General features: G+C 39.5%; 2 protein-coding genes across 5 annotated transcripts; one reads left to right on the forward strand and one right to left on the reverse strand.

Annotated features, from left to right (window-relative positions):
* The first annotated feature begins 1,044 nt into the window (after positions 1 to 1,044).
* Positions 1,045 to 3,841, forward strand: LOC148072451 (protein RD3). The gene is made up of 2 exons (XM_087799555.1): positions 1,045 to 1,352; positions 3,466 to 3,841. The coding sequence occupies exons 1-2, from the start codon at positions 1,045 to 1,047 to the stop codon at positions 3,839 to 3,841; spliced, it is 684 nt and encodes a 227-aa protein (XP_087655681.1).
* Positions 3,842 to 4,081: 240 nt separating this feature from the next.
* Positions 4,082 to 11,438, reverse strand: stx5a (syntaxin 5A). 4 transcript variants are annotated; one of them, XM_087799356.1, is made up of 12 exons: positions 11,335 to 11,438; positions 10,172 to 10,271; positions 9,262 to 9,332; positions 9,101 to 9,156; positions 8,959 to 9,029; positions 8,767 to 8,883; positions 7,204 to 7,260; positions 7,034 to 7,115; positions 6,537 to 6,623; positions 6,282 to 6,385; positions 5,219 to 5,340; positions 4,082 to 5,156 (listed from the first exon to the last, which is right to left on the reverse strand). In XM_087799356.1, the coding sequence occupies exons 2-12, from the start codon at positions 10,232 to 10,234 to the stop codon at positions 4,997 to 4,999; spliced, it is 990 nt and encodes a 329-aa protein (XP_087655482.1). In that variant the 5' UTR covers positions 10,235 to 10,271; positions 11,335 to 11,438; the 3' UTR covers positions 4,082 to 4,996. The 4 variants fall into 4 exon arrangements, with proteins under 4 accessions (XP_087655482.1, XP_087655481.1, XP_087655485.1 ...); XM_087799355.1 differs by having other exon boundaries at positions 9,262 to 9,335; XM_087799359.1 differs by lacking the exon at positions 6,537 to 6,623.
* Positions 11,439 to 18,696: the final 7,258 nt, after the last annotated feature.

Here is an 18,696-nt window from a genome sequence, read left to right on the forward strand (position 1 = left end):
TGGACAGGTAGTTCTGTTGCGTAACAAACACGACTTTAACAACTTTATTCACTCTTTGACTGGAAGGTAAGTGAGTCGATTTAAATACATTTTTATTAGAATATATAGTGTGTATTTATGTTGTGTATAAACATGACTACAACAGTGTCATGGATACAATCATGGAGTTTGAGATTTATTGATGACATTTTTGTGTTTTAAAACATTTAATGGTTTTTAGTTTAACGTTTTGAGTAAAAAAAAAAGTTATTTTTGTCAGTCAATGATATTATTATTGATATTATATATCGGGTAGATCTGCATTCAACAAATACTTCTGACTGTGAATGTTTTCTTAAAAACAAAACGGAAAAAAACGAAATGGAAGGAATTTAAGTGTCAGAGGAACTAACCTCCTCCTCCTCACAAGTATATATGTGTAGTATTGTCCAGTACTTGACTCTGGTGTTGTGATAGTGTAGTAACAAGTATATATGTGTAGTATTGTCCAGTACTTGACTCTGGTGTTGTGATAGTGTAGTAACAAGTATATATGTGTAGTATTGTCCAGTACTTGACTCTGATGTTGTGATAGTGTAGTAACAAGTATATATGTGTAGTATTGTCCAGTACTTGACTCTGGTGTTGTAGTATTTACAGACCACATGACTCTTGACGAAGTCATAACTGCTTTCATTTGTTTTCAAACCAAAATATGTCCAAACATCGACTTTAAAAGCTGCTGGACTCACTGTATCCTCTCGTCCTCAGTCATCGCCGGGATCTCACAGGATTTCATTGTTCCTCTATCTTGGGAGGATGTAATGACTGCTGCCATCTTGTGGCCGGAAGTTTAAATGCAACACAATTCTTCATACTTCTAATAATGAAAAATGTAATTATTTTATTTTCTACAGCTTTTATTGAAGTATAAATATTTAAAAGCTTCGATGAAAAACATGATTTGAGAAACAAAAAGATTTGATAAACAGCTACAGTTCTGTTAAATATCGATACATATCGTCATCATCAAGTGAAACCAAAGTTTCTTCCACTCTACTCCAGATGTTCCCCTGGTCTGCTGTGTTCACTCTGGAGCCCAAGGTCCCGGGTCAGAGGAGCCCGGAGGAGCTGGTCACCAACACCCTGATGCTGGAGTTGGGGGCCGCGGTCAAACGGGCCGAACGGATCCGCCTGGAGCGAGCGAGCGAAGGTCGACGCCGGCGCCGCAGCTCCTCGTCCACGGCCGACTACAGCTGGCTCGCCAACGCGCCGCCGCCGCAGCCCTACCAGCTGACCCCGAACGACCTCCTGGAGCTGCAGGACCTCTGCCTGAAGATCCCTCCTGCTCAGTGTGGCCCCGTCATCCTCAGGTGAGACGGACGCGTTTGGAACTAAAGTCAAAACAATAAGCCGCTGCAAAAATGATTATTACAACAGCTTTGAGTCTGTTTTTAACAGTAAGTAAGTAGTTGTAATATTTGTAGAGCTTTTCCAGACCAGGGTCACAAAGCGCTTAAACAATCAAAACAATATTCAATAAAATATATACTTAAAAGATCAAGATAATACTGAGACAAACACAAGAGTCTCAGAGAATCAAGGAAAAGCTCAAATAAAAGTGTCTTGAGATGTTTCTTGAAGGAGTCAGTAGATCATCAAACACAGATGTTTCTTGAAGGAGTCAGTAGATCATCAAACACAGATGTTTCTTGAAGGAGTCAGTAGATCATCAAACACAGATGTTTCTTGAAGGAGTCAGTAGATCATCAAACACAGATGTTTCTTGAAGGAGTCAGTAGATCATCAAACACAGATGTTTCTTGAAGGAGTCAGTAGATCATCAAACACACAGATGTTTCTTGAAGGAGTCAGTAGATCATCAAACACAGATGTTTCTTGAAGGAGTCAGTAGATCATCAAACACAGATGTTTCTTGAAGGAGTCAGTAGATCATCAAACACAGATGTTTCTTGAAGGAGTCAGTAGATCATCAAACACAGATGTTTCTTGAAGGAGTCAGTAGATCATCAAACACAGATGTTTCTTGAAGGAGTCAGTAGATCATCAAACACAGATGTTTCTTGAAGGAGTCAGTAGATCATCCGGACCAGAGGAGAGAAATTCTTCCAGACTGTTGCTCCTACTGACTCCTGACTCCTTCAAGAAACATCTGTGTTTGATGATCGGGACCTTCATGTCCTGCTTCACCCTGGATGGATGGGACAAGTGGAGATTTTTGTGCCTGTTGTCGCACTGGATGAGGAGGACGTCGAGGACGTGTCTCTCGTTCATGACCATCGTAACGATGGGATGTTGGATCTTCACGCGATATCGGAAAATCGCCAGCGAGCGCCGTGGTCAGGATGAGCTCTGACGTTACAAGCCAAAGCTTTGGAGAGTACGGTTAAGTGACCACGAAGGAAGACGCAGAAGAGATGGATTCGCATGAATAAAAGAAAAAGCATAAAAGGCTCTCACTCCATCACAACAGATACAATCTGTAATAAAGATCATAATAATAATATCTTTAATGTCAAAATGTAATAAGAAAAAGATTTAATTCTGTGAGCAATGGGGGCGTGACTAGATGATGGGGGCGTGACTATATAATGGGGGCGGGACTACATAATGGGGCGGGACTATATAATGGGGGCGGGACTAGATAAGGTCTTCGCTGTATTATTTGAACGAAGATGAAACGTGACGATGACGTTGTAAACTGACAAGGCCCGAAATTAACAAATAAATAAATTCATTACAACCAAATTAACCATTAATTATTAGATTTTCCCCACATTGGGTCCATCAACACATGTGTATTAAAAACCATAATATATAAGATAAATTCGATGATAATAATAAATTATAGGAAAATAATCATTAATAAAACATTATGAATCATTCTAAATATATCAACAACAATAAACATAAAAAACAAGACTATAACTGCAACTACTAAAACTATATTATTATTATTTTAATGCATATCCTTCATAAGTGCAGAAAAGGGTAGAAAGTAACCAATATTATTTTTCATTAAAATACCTGCTAACAGTAGGAAGTACCTGTGAAGTGGAGACGCTTTACTCGTTTTGTGTTAACAGATTAAATAAATAAAAAATATAAATATACATATACATATATATATATATATATAAATATATATAATATAAACATACATAAGAAATTGAAAAAGAACATCTCTTTGAATATCCTGGATCGTTTTGACGAACAACATACAAACAATTCTGTGACATTTGTTGATTAACGCTTAAGAATTATTAATTTAAAACAGTATTTTCAGAGACTTCTTGAAATAAACGACTAAAATGAACGAAGACGTGCATCTCACCTATAACATTAAAACTAATTTATATTTTGAGTTTTAATTAATTGAACAAAGTGCCATGAAATGTAAATCTGCCATAAATTAAACGTACATTTAGAATAACCTGCCATCTTTGTCTCCTGATCCTCCTGCAGATTCAGGAAGCTGGTGTCAGAGATGGAGCCTGATGTCCACGAGGTTCCTCGTCTGTTCCGCTCGGTGCTGCGAGACTGTGTGGACGAGCTCGGCGCCTCTCAGGACGTGAACCCCGAGAACACGGGGGTCGAGAGGCAGCAGCGCAGCAAGAGTCTGTCCTTCGTCACCTTCAGGACCAAGCTGGTCGGCGGGATCTTCCTCCGGGGCGGCGCCGGCCTCAGGGGCTCCAGGGGGAACCTGCAGCAGCAGCTGGACTGGGCCGAGGAAGAAGATGACGACGGGGAAGAGGAGGAGAACATCAGGGCCAGAGCCAGGAAGGGGAGAAGCAGGAGCATGCCGGAGATAACTCCTCACGAGCAAACTGCCCAGGGCTGAGTCTTTTTCAAGCACTTGTGTTTCTACAACATCTTATTACCTCTTATGAAGACATTTGGGTTGAAATAGTAACAAAAATATCTTAAAATGTTTAAATAAACGAAGCAACAATGAAACTTCACGACATCTACTTCTATTATTATTAAGTCAAACTCTGGCTCAATAATTCAGGAATAAACATGGAAAGTAAGATTTATTTTAAAAAAAAAGAAAAAGGATTAAAGACTTAAAAGAAAGTCCTTTGTGTGATTACGATTTTATTTTTTGCATGTTGGTCCAATATTGTTCACAAATCACATTGTGGCTTCAGAACAAAAGAAGAAAAAACAAAATACTTGAATCGGCAGGTTTGGTGGTCGGAGCAGCTTCATCTCCAGGACACTCTTCGCGTCTAATTCTATCATAATCCTCTTTGAACCAACATCCTCTCACAACACTCCTTCACAGCCTCGTCTGCTCTTTTTACACGGAAGGCATTTGGCTAAAAACTCGGGGGAGGAACCAGAAGAAGGAAAAAGCCGTGGTCGTTTTAAATAAATCTGTACATTAGAAAAATAAAGCTTAAGTGACGACACACCAGATACTTCAGGGAACTCTGGGAGACTTCAGTCGCTGCACCTACACCACCAGCCAAACCCCTTCATAAGCACCGACTGTCCAACTTTTCAAAGTTTTAAAAAATCACCTGATGAAGGTTGAACCTAAACTTAACTATTAATGGACGAAGCAGGAAGTCGTTAACCTTTAAATCAGGAGTTGTGGTCGAGGGTGCGAGGAGGGTTTGGCAAAGAAAACAAAAAAAGAAGCTTCTTTCGCATGCGATTAATCGAAGAGTGACCGACCGAGTTTTCCACTGAGCGATGAAGGAGAAGAAAAAGTAGTTTGGCTGTGATGGTCACATGATCCAGGGTTTAAAGGAGATCAAAAATAGATTAAAAGACAGTTTGCAGAATCAAACCATCGCGTTAGAACCATTGTGATTACGTCTCTCCGTGTTATTGGTCGACCGGAGCAGATTTCTACTCCTTCTATACATCTAGGACTCTTTAGATTTATCCTCTCGACCACGGCGTCGTGCTCGCGAGCGTCTCTGGTCGACAGTGGGCTCGAGTCCGTCCTTCACAAGAAGTCATTGCGGGTCCACGTCCCCCCGCTTCAGGCGAAGAAGACCACGAAGATGATGAAGAAGACGATGAGGACCAGGAAGATCTTGATCATGAGCCAGCGGTTGGACGAGACGGACTGGAAATATTTCAGGATCTCCGTGTGCGCCGCCTCCACGTTCAGCTGCGTGTCCTCCACGTTGGCGTCGATCCTGGAGGAGTCGAGGGACACGTCAGCGTTTGTTCTGCGTAAACATCTGTGTTCACGACTCACCTCTGGACCGTCTCCTCCTGCTCCTTGACCATGTGAGCCAGCTGCTGGAATATGGAGCCCAGCTCCACGATGGTGCTCTCGATGTTCTGCATGGTGTCTGCTCGGCTCTGGATGTACGAGTCCTGGAATCAACGTCAACATACAGGCTTTAATGATCGTCATTCATGTTCCAAACTTTACACGTGTAAAGATATACGACTGATATTAAACAATTCATCATCTCAGTCGAGGGACGCTCGACAATCACAAATAGTATTTTTTAAATAATCGAGGTAAAACCTTCTCTTCTTCTTTCTGGAGAACTTTTTCCATTTACTTCATAGAATAGATTTTATTAGGCTGGAAAATAAACGAATAGATTTGTGTCTGAATGACTTATTTTATCAAGTGTTCAGTCGATTAAAAGCTAAATTATTTTTTTAAATACAATTTCCATGATACTTAAGCAACAGGTTATTGTAGTTTGACGATATATTTCAACTGCATCATCATGACAAACAAAAAACGTTTATCTGCCATTTGTTTAACCGGCTTTAAATGATACTTTTTTTTTTTAATCAGGGAGATTCGTTTTTTTAGTCGTACTAAAAAGTATCGATGAAGATTGTGTCAAAACACACATTTTAGGTACCAATAAACTTCAATTCATAAAAAAACATTTGTAAAAATCACTTGAAATTGATATCATGATATCAACATGCGTTGATAATTTCCGCATAAATCGTTAGTCCTCAAACTAGGGGGCGTGTTGTGTTGATTATTACTGTTTGAAAGGCACTTTATTTAAAAAAAAAAAAAAACAATTAAAGTTGAGAAACCGAGTGGAACAAAAATCCCACATGAATCATCTTGATGAAGAGAAACCACAGTTGCTCCTGTTGATTCAACATTACGGGGAGTTTCGTTTTTTTGCACTTCATGTCTGGTTTCTTGGTTCTATTGAAAGTAATGCAGTCATTAAACTGGTCCACTGTGGACGACAGATTTAAATCTTTCTTTTTTTAATGTTTCGGATGTTTTAAAGTCGACCAGCACACACACACACACACACACACACACACACCTGCTCATCAATGAGCTGCAGCTGCAGGGGGTTGGCGTGCGAGTCCATGTCGATGGCCACGTCCCCCAAACTCCTGGACTCGTCCTGCATCAACACCGAGCTCTCTGTGAAGAGACGCCACAAGAGACACACATATTGAGGAGGAAACATTTTTCAAAAACATCATAATTTTGAAGGCGACTATGGCTGAGAAGTGCGGGCTCACACAGTTACTATGACGCCCGCCTGTGGAAGGGAAACGTTCCAGGGAAATACCTTTTAAATTTGCGGCTGTATTGCCCTGGTAGTCATTGCGTGGCTCGCGAGCTGCATGCGGCTCCTGGGCCCCTTTTTTGCGGCTCCCTAAAATACGTTTTATTTTTCCATTAAAGAGGACCAGGACAGTAATATTCATTCACATGGATTACTGAAAGCATCAGGTGTGATTGAACCGCGTCTTCATTTACGAGTGCATGCGTTTCTCTGGTGGAGAAGTTTTAATGCCGATAAATTAAAGCCAACAGGAGCCAAGGTCCAGCAAAGGTGTGTTCACTCTTGTCAATTTCAAAACCAAAACCTTGAAACGTCGAGGTTTTTTGTTGATGCAAACACTTACAGCGGTTAAAAATCTCAACTAAAAAAGAGGTTCTCTTGCATGGACAGAGTGAACACGCCCTCGTCGGGTCGCAGTCGTGCCACAGACTAAAATGCGAGACCATTCCAGTCCTGAGCAATTACGCACAACCACGGCGAGAGTGGAGACGTGAACCTACTGAAGTTGTTGGCCATCATAGGAGAAGATGAAACAGGAGGCTGGGAGAAGTGCTCTCTCCTGCTGCGCTGCTGCTTCAGGTTCTGCACAGACAAGAACAACGGATCGTCAGGAGGAGAAACGATGACGAGACGTTTGAATACCTGGAATAAAAAAATTAAAAAAACTCACCTCTGTTCGAACTTCAAGCACAGATTTGAAGTCGTTGGACATCGAAGCCAATTTGGACTGAAAACAAGTGGAAGAATTAACAGACACTCAGAGCTGCAGATAATTATCAACATTTTATGCTCATTTAATTTAATAAATATGTTATGAAATAACAAAAAGATCAGTTGTTGATAACAAACAAAAATCACAATTTTCAGTGGATTAATTTAATTTAATTTGATTTAATTGAGTGTGTGAAATCATATCAGAGTTATCTCAAGACACTGTCTAGTTAAAAAGAGCAAAAACTCCCTTTTTAACAGGCAGAAACTTTGAACAGAACCAGACTCCTGCGGTGACCTGCTGCCCTCCAGTGGTGAATACTTATTGAAGCTTTCCTCTTCAACCATTAAGTCATAACAGATCAATATCTATTCTATTGGTTGGTTCAACATGGATGCTCAAGGTGCGTGAAACCGGATTGTCAACATGCAGCTGAATTCCAAGAACATCTAATGAATACCAAGAAACAAGGAAATTTAAAGGCCCGACCTGTAGTTCAACAATGACAAATGTGTTGATATAGTAAGTAAGTAAGTAAGTAAGTAATATTTGTAGAGCGCTTTTCTAGACCAGGGTCACAAAGCGCTTAAAACATCAAAACAATACTCAATAAATATATACTGAATACCGAGACAAACACAGGAGTCTCAGAGAATAAAGTGTCTTGAGATGTTTCTTGAAGGAGTCAGTAGATCATCAAACACTGATGTTTCTTGAAGGAGTCAGTAGATCATCAAACACAGATGTTTCTTGAAGGAGTCAGTAGATCATCAAACACAGATGTTTCTTGAAGGAGTCAGTAGATCATCAAACACACATGTTTCTTGAAGGAGTCAGTAGATCATCAAACACAGATGTTTCTTGAAGGAGTCAGTAGATCATCAAACACAGATGTTTCTTGAAGGAGTCAGTAGATCATCAAACACAGATGTTTCTTGAAGGAGTCAGTAGATCATCAAACACAGATGTTTCTTGAAGGAGTCAGTAGATCATCAAACACAGATGTTTCTTGAAGGAGTCAGTAGATCATCAAACACAGATGTTTCTTGAAGGAGTCAGTAGATCATCAAACACAGATGTTTCTTGAAGGAGTCAGTAGATCATCAAACACAGAGATGGTTCCAAAGTTTAGGAGCAACAGTCTGGAAGGATTTCTCTCCTCTGGTCCTGAACCATGTATGAACAGTGCAACTGCCATCATAAATTATACGTTTACTGTGTCCAAATTGCAGTGAGGACATTTGTTTACCAAACAAGATAAAGTATCTTGTTGTGTCAGTTTATAATCAATTTTAAAAACGTACCCAACATGAAAACACTGTCTCTGCTGTTGAGCAGTTTGTGACAATGAAAGACTCTCCGGGCAGGTCGTCAAGCAGAAGTTAATTTGTTAAAATCGTTAAATTACAGATTGAGAAGTTAACTATCTAAAGAAATAAAAATGATACCATCAATGTTTTTGCTTTAAGATTCATTTACTTCATGATTAACTGGCAGGACGTGTGTGATGAGTTCCTGTACCTGTAGTGACACCACGATAGTGTTGGAGTGGGTCTGGATGTGTCGTCCACCTGGAGATCCTCGTGACCGGACCAGGTCTTGTAGCTGAGCTATCTGTTTATTTAAGCTATTAATATCCTGCACAAACCAAAACACACTATTAAACACGATCCTCATCAAATTAAAACGATTCGATTACAAATCGAAACTCACCTGTTTTATAATGTACGTCAACTCTTCGATCTCCACCGCTTTGTCGTCAAACAAGGACTTTCGTTTCGCCACTAAATTCAACACAAATCACAATAAACACAACATGTCACAACTTCTGTGATTCGGCGGAAACGACACTTACAAATTGTGAGTTTGTCCAGTTTGGAAAATGTGTTGCTAAGATCTTTTCCAATTCTCCTGTAATGATAAAATAAAACATTTAACATCACACGTCAGATAAAGAAGCTTTTTAAAGAGTTGACGTCATCTTTCACACTTGACTAAATATGGTTCAAAACTTACTTTGCCATGACCGTGAAGTCGCTGCGCTGCCTGAGGGCGCTGAGCGCTGGTTTACTGGGCTGGATACCATTCTGCTGGGAAGAGAAACACTCGTTATATCATCAAATGCAGTGACTGTGAATGTTCTCTGAAGTTCCTGAGAATGCTGTAGGTTTTACCATTTCAATAGCTGGAAGTATTTGCATACACAAATATGTAAAACACTTTGAATCACAGGAATATGAGACTCCTGTGTTGTCTTGACCTTTAAGTATTTATTTGATTGATTATTTTTTTGATTGTTTAAGCGCTTTGTGACCGTGGTCTGGAAAAGCTCTACAAATATAAATGACTTACTTACTTATATATGATCATTTTACATATTTTATTTCCTCTAATAAATCCTGTAAAATAAAAAATAAACACAAAGCATAATTCATATAAAAATCCTACCCTTTTGTTATAAACACACACATTCAAGGTTAAGGTAAGGTAAGGTAAAACTTTAATAAATAGTAAGGCAGAACATTTTGACTTACACTTTAATTTAATACTAAATTGTTTCATGGATTGTGCTGGACTGTAGTTTGTCACATGATTTCAAACAGGGATCAATCAAGTATCTTATCAGTCAACCTTCTTAGAGAGATGACTCATGTTGAAAGTAAGTAAGTAAAGGTTATTTCTAAAGCCTTTCTAGACCAGGGTCACAAAGCGCAAAAACAAGTATGAGTCACAATACCTGGACAAATATAAACAGTTGGGAGAAAACAATACAAGTGTTTTAGCTAAAGAATGACACGGAAAACATATTTTAGAACTCAGCATTATGATTCCTAAAAATGATTTCTCCTCAATATTTATGTCTGTAGTAGTAGTTCTGAAAGAAGGAACACACATCGTCCATTTGTTAATTAATAAAAAAACGAACCTGTCTGCCCTGAAGAGATTTGCAGGCGGACTGAAACTCGAGGGTCCGGTCGCGGCACGTCATCTCGCCGCTGAGTGTTGAGTCGCCTTAGTTTGACTGACTTATTGAAAGAAAAACAAAGACACATGAGGACCGTGTGCTGAGACAATATGTACATTTGTTCTGAATCATTTAAAAGTTATTTTGTTACATGTAAATAATAGTTTAGTTTCGCTGACAATTATTTCACATCCAGATGAACATAAATACTTATATGAGCTTTTTTTCGTTTATAACTAGGATAACTTTTCAGAGAATTAGCAACAACATAATACAATAAGATGTAGTATTAAGTTTGTAAGAGGATGTAGATGGTGTAAAGAATGAAGTAAGGTAAGGTAAAACTTTATTGATTATTGAAAAAATTGTTTTTTTCCAATAGCAAGCAATTTTACATAAACAATAAAAAATAAAATAAGAAGAAGAACATAAAGAACTACTACACATAGAAGTACTTTTGAAAAAGTATCAAGTTGTACCAAATGTGTGATATAAAAGCACCTTGGACATGAGGAAAATGAGAAGAAAAGAGTGAAATAATGTTTAAAAAAATGCTCTCAGTTTAAGTCAAAGCACAAGAAAACATTGTTTCGATTTAAAGTCAGACAAGATGAAGAATCGCAACAATGTTGACAAAGTTATTTTACTTCTACAAAAGCATCAACACTAATATAAGTAAATGATTGATGTACAATGACATGCTGTGATAATTAAAATATTGACAATAAAGAGCAAATAACAAGTGAAAATGTTTCACCAAAATAAATAATTGACTTGTGTTTGCCATGAAAACACCGGCGCGTCTTTACACGTAGACACTACAGTACGGATCCGTGTACAGCGCTGACACTACAATATGAGCCAGTATTTCATTTATGGATATCTGGATGTAGGTAATAATTCGATGTATATATTTATTTGAAGTCAAAATACAAATCCAGACCCAGAAACAGCTGATCGCGGCCTGACACCGGCTAACAGCAGGTTAGCAGCTAGCTGGATGCTACAAGCTAACTGCTAATAGCATCGTTTTATAAGACGAGACTCGAACTAAACGTCAACAAAATGGACGTGAGGTCGAAGCCCGCGTTGATACCTCGAGGAATATTGAACCCTCAACTCACCTGGTTCGAATTCACACCATATTCCAGCGGTACTTGTTGTTCGTGGTCAAGACGAGTCAAGCCCAGAGTTAAAGTTCCGATCCGGGTAGTTTCCGGCAGTGACGTCACTGCCACGTATACTATTAGACGGCGCAGATCCTTGCAGGTGCTGACGTCACCACTAGAGGTCAACACGGCTCAAGGAAAACCTTTTAAGTCGTTTCGTTTTAAATGGTTTTACATTTTACGTCACAATTCCACTTTCAGTCTGACAACCACATTTTTAAAAAGATGAGACTTTTATCTGAAAGATATTAAGTTATTGAAGGATCCAAGAATACTCATAGTTATCTGATAATACATGGATAATAATAATAATATCCAGATTATATCCATAATTCATGCAGACCATGTGATGCTGATTTAAAATCCAAGAATGAGTCAGTGGTAAAGTGTTAAGATACATATTTGAGGACAGCAGGCAGGAGCAGACACACGTGACGTGATGGCTTCATGTCTGAGATGAATCCACCTGCAGGTACTTTGAGGAGAGAACAAGATAAAAAACCCTCTGATCTCCTGTCACTTGTACTGGTACCCGCATCATGGACCCGGCATGATCCTACATGTCACCACCACAACTATGCGCTTGTAAAAACCCCTGAACCACAAGAACACTTTTCGTCCTTCTGTACTTCAACGACTTTTACACACTTTTCCCAAGAGTCATTCAACCTTTTATTTGACGATGTACTCTTAAAAGTAACATATACTATGTATATTATGGTATATGGCTGGAGTAGACGCCCAGAGATAGGAGTAAGTAAGTAGACCTACTGTTTTATGTAAACTTACACTCGGAATCTACGTCAGACACGTCTGAATCACAATAAAATATTTTCTATGTTCATTTGTTAATATAAATAAGTCAGTTTTATTTAGTGATAAAGTTCATCAAAGCATCAAAAAGATTGTGTTCATAACTTTTTATAGAAATTATTTTAGATGCAGGCAGGGCGTTAAGAGGGTCTGGTTTGGGTCACTGTCGATGCAGGTGACAAGCTCCTGTTGGCTTCTTTAGATCTTGACCTTTGAACTCTCTGGTGCACTTCATCAATAACGTTTATCCATCCCAGACAATATTGGAACTAAGCAGATTTTCATCGCTTCTCACAGGCTGTCAAAGACGGGCTTTTAGACCATCCTGCTCGCACTAATAGTACCAGACGGGTATTTGGCGTTTTTTGGCATATTTTGACATTATTCGATTGTACTGTGTTTTTGTACATTATTGTGTTTTTACTTTATTTGTATGTGATGTATTATGTAAACTGTCTGCACCTTTGCTGAGGACTACAGATGGAAAGTAGCCTTGTGCTAAATCTGGTGCAGCATATTTTAACTCCATCCATCCATCCATCCATCCATCCATCCATCCATCCATCCATCCATCCATCCATCCATCCATCCATCCATCCATCCATCCATCCATCCATCCATCCGTCCGTCCGTCCGTCCGTCCGTCCGTCCGTCCGTCCGTCCGTCCGTCCGTCCATCCATCCATCCATCCATCCATCCATCCATCCATCCATCCATCCATCCATCATCCGTCCGTCCGTCCGTCCATCATCCATCCATCCATCCATCCATCCATCCATCCATCCATCCATCCATCCATCCATCCATCCATCCATCCATCCATCCATCCATCCATCCATCCATCCATCCACCCACCCACCCATCCATCCATCCATCCATCCATCCATCCATCCATCCATCCATCCATCCATCCATCCATCCATCCATCCATCCATCCATCCATCCACTATGATCCTGAGAGGTGCGTAGTCGTCCAAAGAACAAGATGGCGGCTCCAAGTGACCAAAACGAGATGAGTCACCCGAGAGAGACTCGGAGCAGAGCTGCTGCTCCTCCACGTTGAGTGGAGTCAGTTGAGGTGGACTAGTACGTCTCCTGGACACCTGGTGAGGTGTTCATGTCCCATCGGTATCAGACCCAGGACACGCTGGAGAGACTATTTATCTGTCCTGGTAACACCTCGGTACCACTGAAAGAGCCGGACGACATAGTTAAGTAGAGGAAAGTCTGGACCTCTCTGCTAAAGCTGCTGACCCGCGTCTAGATACGTGGAAGATCCAAGAAAATGTCCTGGTGTTGTTTTCCTGGCAACACTATGAGGAAACTCTTGATACACCTGTCTTTCATTTGGCATTTGACCCCCAGAGAAGGTGTTTCCTCAAGAATGAAACGGGGCCAAGACTTTTCAATGTCAAATTGTCACAGTTGATATGAGACAAAATTCATGACAACAATTTTTGTTTACGGCGCAGAAACTGTTGATGCTTTGGTAACTTCCTCTGAGAAACCTCTTGGTAACAAAGGATGATTTTTATCAATTCAAACGTCCTTCTGTGGACTGAGAGTGAAGAGAGTATTTCAGGTGGAGAAAGTGTTTGTTCAGTAAATGACAGAAAAAAAGTTCTTTGTGTGTTAGAGAAACACTAACCTTCCTGTTTGTTTAACACAAACCAGCAAACACACACACACACACACACACACACACACAGGCCTTCTGTGTGCAACATATTGAAGCTCTCATTCATTTTGTCTTTGGGTTCACCCACACTAGCAGCAGATAGCATCTAACAACACACATTAGCGAGCAGATAGTACCTTCGACACAGCTGCTGCTACAAAGCCGAGGGGAAACTGTGACTGCACTTTTAGAAAAACACGACTTTTAACACCGTGTAAGCCGTGTGGAAAAATACAGGAAGTCCTGAAACAAGTTGAATACATGACATAAGACTTTTTTTCTCTGATGGGACTTCTCGGAACAGATGGTTACAGGGCACCTGATGTGAAAACCCACCTGACTTATTCACATGTTGAAAATGTTGAAGTCTTCAAAATGCAGTAGTTCATTCATCATGACGTTGCTCCGTTTTAAAGTTATTACTTAATAAAGTTCTCGTCTGAAATCTCGCCAAACGAGATCACGGTTTAAATGAAACATTCTGACATCACTCTGGTGCAGGTGTCCTCCCCTAGAAGCCCTAAATCAGTGAAAAACCTACATGTTAATCGTGAAACAAAATAAATATTAATGTAAACATGGTGAGAGTTTCTTCTGCCTTTTGGTGTTTTTGTAATGTGTACATTAAACAGCAAACCTTATTTTTATTATTTGTTATTAATGTACAAAATGGGAGTTTAAGGGGTGAATTTGAAATTTACGTGAGTCCTTGAATGCAACTTGTGTTTTTGTGACCAATCAGAGCAGAGTGGGCGTGGTTGCTTGGACGAGATTTCTTCTCAGCCAAAACAGCGCATTTTAAGTGGGCGGGGCTTAATGAGAGTTTTGTGCAAAAAGAAACTGATGAGTATAATAGAATATAATAGAGTATAATAGAGATCCTAGAACAATTTAAGAAACACTTAAATCATCACATTAGGTGCCCTTTAAACATCATCATATGTTCTTTATATGTATCTTTAGACTTAGATTGTATCATCTTGTTCTTCCTCTTTGTTCTTGTTATGAAAAATTGCTGTATTGCTGTGGCTTATTGGAAAAAAACAATTTCCCGCAGTTGACCTCCTGAGAGATCAAGTTCTACCTACCTACCTATCAATCTTCATCAAATAAAGTCATGTGTCAATCAGATATTCACTAGTGTTGGGTACATGGAGATGATGATGATGATGATGTATTTTGAGTGATTTACAAAGTAGAAAAAAAGGCAATATTTAGAGCAAGAGACATTACTTTGTTATTGCGATGCATGACTCACGTGTAATCTTTCTCTCCACGTCTCCTGATCTGGCAGCTATATTTAGTCCTGGCGCGACGCCGCTCCACAGATAGGTCGACGGAAGCTTTTACTTCTTCTCTTCTCGCTCCCATCGTTTTGGGGGAAAAGATCCAATTTCACACCAATTTAGACGCCATAGGAAACTTGATGTTTCAGCACAAACCTCAAAGAACTGCTTTCTTTTGAAATGTGTCAAGGTCTGTGCTCTGGTTTCTGAAGACCTGTTCTCCTCCTTACGATCGTGCTGGCCTGGACCACATGGTCGAAGGCCGGGGCCAGTAGGTCGGAGCCATGATCCCGTATCCAAGGCCTGGCCCTGGAGAGTGGCCCTGATGCATGTGTGTAGTTCAGCCAAGAAGTCTTTTCGCTTCCAGAAGATGAAAGAACTTAAAACCCACCACGATGTTTAAGTGATGATCCAAGAAGGAGAAACCTTGTAGTGCCCATGTCTGTGGGCCTGAAAAAAAGGAAACGGTCTGTAACAGGAAGTAATAATCTGATTCAGTAAGTAAGTTATTGTTATTTGTAAAGTTCTTTCCAGACCAGGGTCACAAGGCGCTTAAACAATCAAAACAATACACTTTAAAAGGTCAAGATAACACAGAGACAAACACAAGAGTCTCAAAGAATCAAGGAAAAGCTCAAATAAAAGTGTCTTCAGATGTTTCTTGAAGGAGTCAGTAGATCATCAAACACAGAGATGTTTCTTGAAGGAGTCAGTAGATCATCAAACACAGATGTTTCTTGAAGGAGTCAGTAGATCATCAAACACAGATGTTTCTTGAAGGAGTCAGTAGATCATAAAACACACATGTTTCTTGAAGGAGTCAGTAGATCATCAAACACAGATGTTTCTTGAAGGAGTCAGTAGATCATCAAACACAGATGTTTCTTGAAGGAGTCAGTAGATCATCAAACACAGATGTTTCTTGAAGGAGTCAGTAGATCATCAAACACAGATGTTTCTTGAAGGAGTCAGTAGATCATCAAACACAGATGTTTCTTGAAGGAGTCAGTAGATCATCAAACACAGATGTTTCTTGAAGGAGTCAGTAGATCATCAAACACAGATGTTTCTTGAAGGAGTCAGTAGATCATCAAACACAGATGTTTCTTGAAGGAGTCAGTAGATCATCAAACACAGAGATGGTTCCAAAGCTTAGGAGCAACAGTCTGGAAGGATTTCTCTCCTCTGGTCCGGAAGTTCAGGAACCATCAGTAGATTCTGATCCACAGACCTCAGAGCCCGAGCTGGGGTGTAAGTCTGGATCAGATCACTGATGGAAGGTCTGACCATGAATAGATCTGAAAGTAAGAACCAGAATTTTTAAATGATCCTGAAAGAAACTGGCAGCCAGTGAAGAGTTTGAAGGAGAAATGTGAGTTCTTCTACTAGAGCAGCCAGTGAAGAGTTTGAAGGAGAAATGTGAGTTCTTCTACTAGAGCGGCTCAGAATTCTGGCTGCAGAGTTTAGTATGAACTGCAGGCGAGACACATCCTTCTGGTTTAGACACCAACATTCTTTTCATTCTTGGGAGGCTCAATCTACACCACGGGTCTCAAACACGTTCTGAAGAAGGACAGAGACGGTGCAGGTTATTGTTACGAGCAAACATGAGTTGATGAATCAGGACATCATGGACTAGCACGGAGTGACAATCAACTGATGACTGTCTTCAGAGCCTGTTGGTTCGACTATATGTGCTCGACTGCTTGGATCCAAACCTGCACCGTCTCGGACCTTTGAGGACGAGTTTGAGACCCGTGATCTAAACTAACTATCTCTGTGTCTTTTATATAATTTCTGTTTAATTGATTATATTTGATTATTTGTTTTGAAAAAAAAAGGAATATTTTCTCAAGTAACATCAGTCTGACACTATTAACGCGTCGCTCGCTTCAGTCAATAAAAAAAAAAATAATACACCTGTAAACAAGTGTAAAAATGTTTTTATATGAAGATGTTTGTGAATATATTGCCCACATTAACCGGATGACTACTGAGGACAAGAGGATACAATGAGTCCAGCAGCTTTTAAAGCCGTTACTACACTATCACAACACCAGAGTCAAGTACTGGACAATACTACACATATATACTTGTTACTGTACTATCACAACACCAGAGTCAAGTACTGGACAATACTACACATATATACTTGTTACTACACTTTCACAACACCAGAGTCAAGTACTCGACAATACTACACATATATACTTGTTACCACACTATCACAACACCAGAGTCAAGTACTGGACAATACTACACATATATCCTTGTTACCACACTATCATAACACCAGAGTCAAGTACTGGACAATACTACACATATATACTTGTTACTACACTATCACAACACCAGAGTCAAGTACTGGACAATACTACACATATATACTTGTTACTACAGTATCACAACACCAGAGTCAAGTACTGGACAATACTACACATATATACTTGTTACTACACTATCACAACACCAGAGTCAAGTACTGGACAATACTACACATATATCCTTGTTACTACACTATCACAACACCAGAGTCAAGTACTAGACAATACTACACATATATACTTGTTACTACACTATCACAACACCAGAGTCAAGTACTGGACAATACTACACATATATATTTGTTACTACACTATCACAACACCAGAGTCAAGTACTGGACAATACTACACATATATCCTTGTTACTACACTATCGCAACACCAGAGTCCAGTACTGGACGATACTACACATATATACTTGTTACTACACTATCACAACACCAGAGTCAAGTACTGTACAATACTACACATATATACTTGTTACTACACTATCACAACACCAGAGTCAAGTACTGGACAATACTACACATATATACTTGTTACCACACTATCACAACACCAGAGTCAAGTACTGGACAATACTACACATATATACTTGTTACCACACTATCACAACACCAGAGTCAAGTACTGGACAATACTACACATATATACTTGTTACTACACTATCACAACACCAGAGTCAAATAATGGACAATACTACACATATATACTTGTTACTACACTATCACAACACCAGAGTCAAGTACTGGACAATACTACACATATATACTTGTTACTACACTATCACAACACCAGAGTCAAGTACTGGACAATACTACACATATATACTTGTTACCACACTATCACAACACCAGAGTCAAGTACTGGACAATACTACACATATATACTTGTTACCACACTATCACAACACCAGAGTCAAGTACTGGACAATACTACACATATATCCTTGTTACTACACTATCACAACACCAGAGTCAAGTACTGGACAATACTACACATATATACTTGTTACTACACTATCACAACACCAGAGTCAAGTACTGGACAATACTACACATATATACTTGTTACTACACTATCACAACACCAGAGTCAAGTACTGGACAATACTACACATATATCCTTGTTACTACACTATCACAACACCAGAGTCAAGTACTGGACAATACTACACATATATCCTTGTTACTACACTATCACAACACCAGAGTCA

The sequence above is a fragment of the Callionymus lyra genome, chromosome 9 (genome assembly GCF_982586985.1).
Source record: "Callionymus lyra chromosome 9, fCalLyr1.hap1.1, whole genome shotgun sequence".
NCBI lineage: Eukaryota > Metazoa > Chordata > Actinopteri > Syngnathiformes > Callionymidae > Callionymus > Callionymus lyra.

Bases quoted from the DNA above. Each gene is read 5' to 3' on its own strand.
- LOC148072451 (XM_087799555.1), top strand. From the start codon at position 1,045: ATGTTCCCCTGGTCTGCTGTGTTCACTCTGGAGCCCAAGGTCCCGGGT. The intron at 1,353-3,465 runs GTGAGACGGACG...ATCCTCCTGCAG, and splicing joins TGTGGCCCCGTCATCCTCAG to ATTCAGGAAGCTGGTGTCAG.
- stx5a (XM_087799355.1), bottom strand. From the start codon at position 10,234: ATGACGTGCCGCGACCGGACCCTCGAGTTTCAGTCCGCCTGCAAATCT. The intron at 6,386-6,536 runs GTATTTCCCTGG...GTCTCTTCACAG, and splicing joins TACAGCCGCAAATTTAAAAG to AGAGCTCGGTGTTGATGCAG. The intron at 5,157-5,218 runs GTGAGTCGTGAA...CGACTCCTCCAG, and splicing joins CAGGAGGAGACGGTCCAGAG to GATCGACGCCAACGTGGAGG.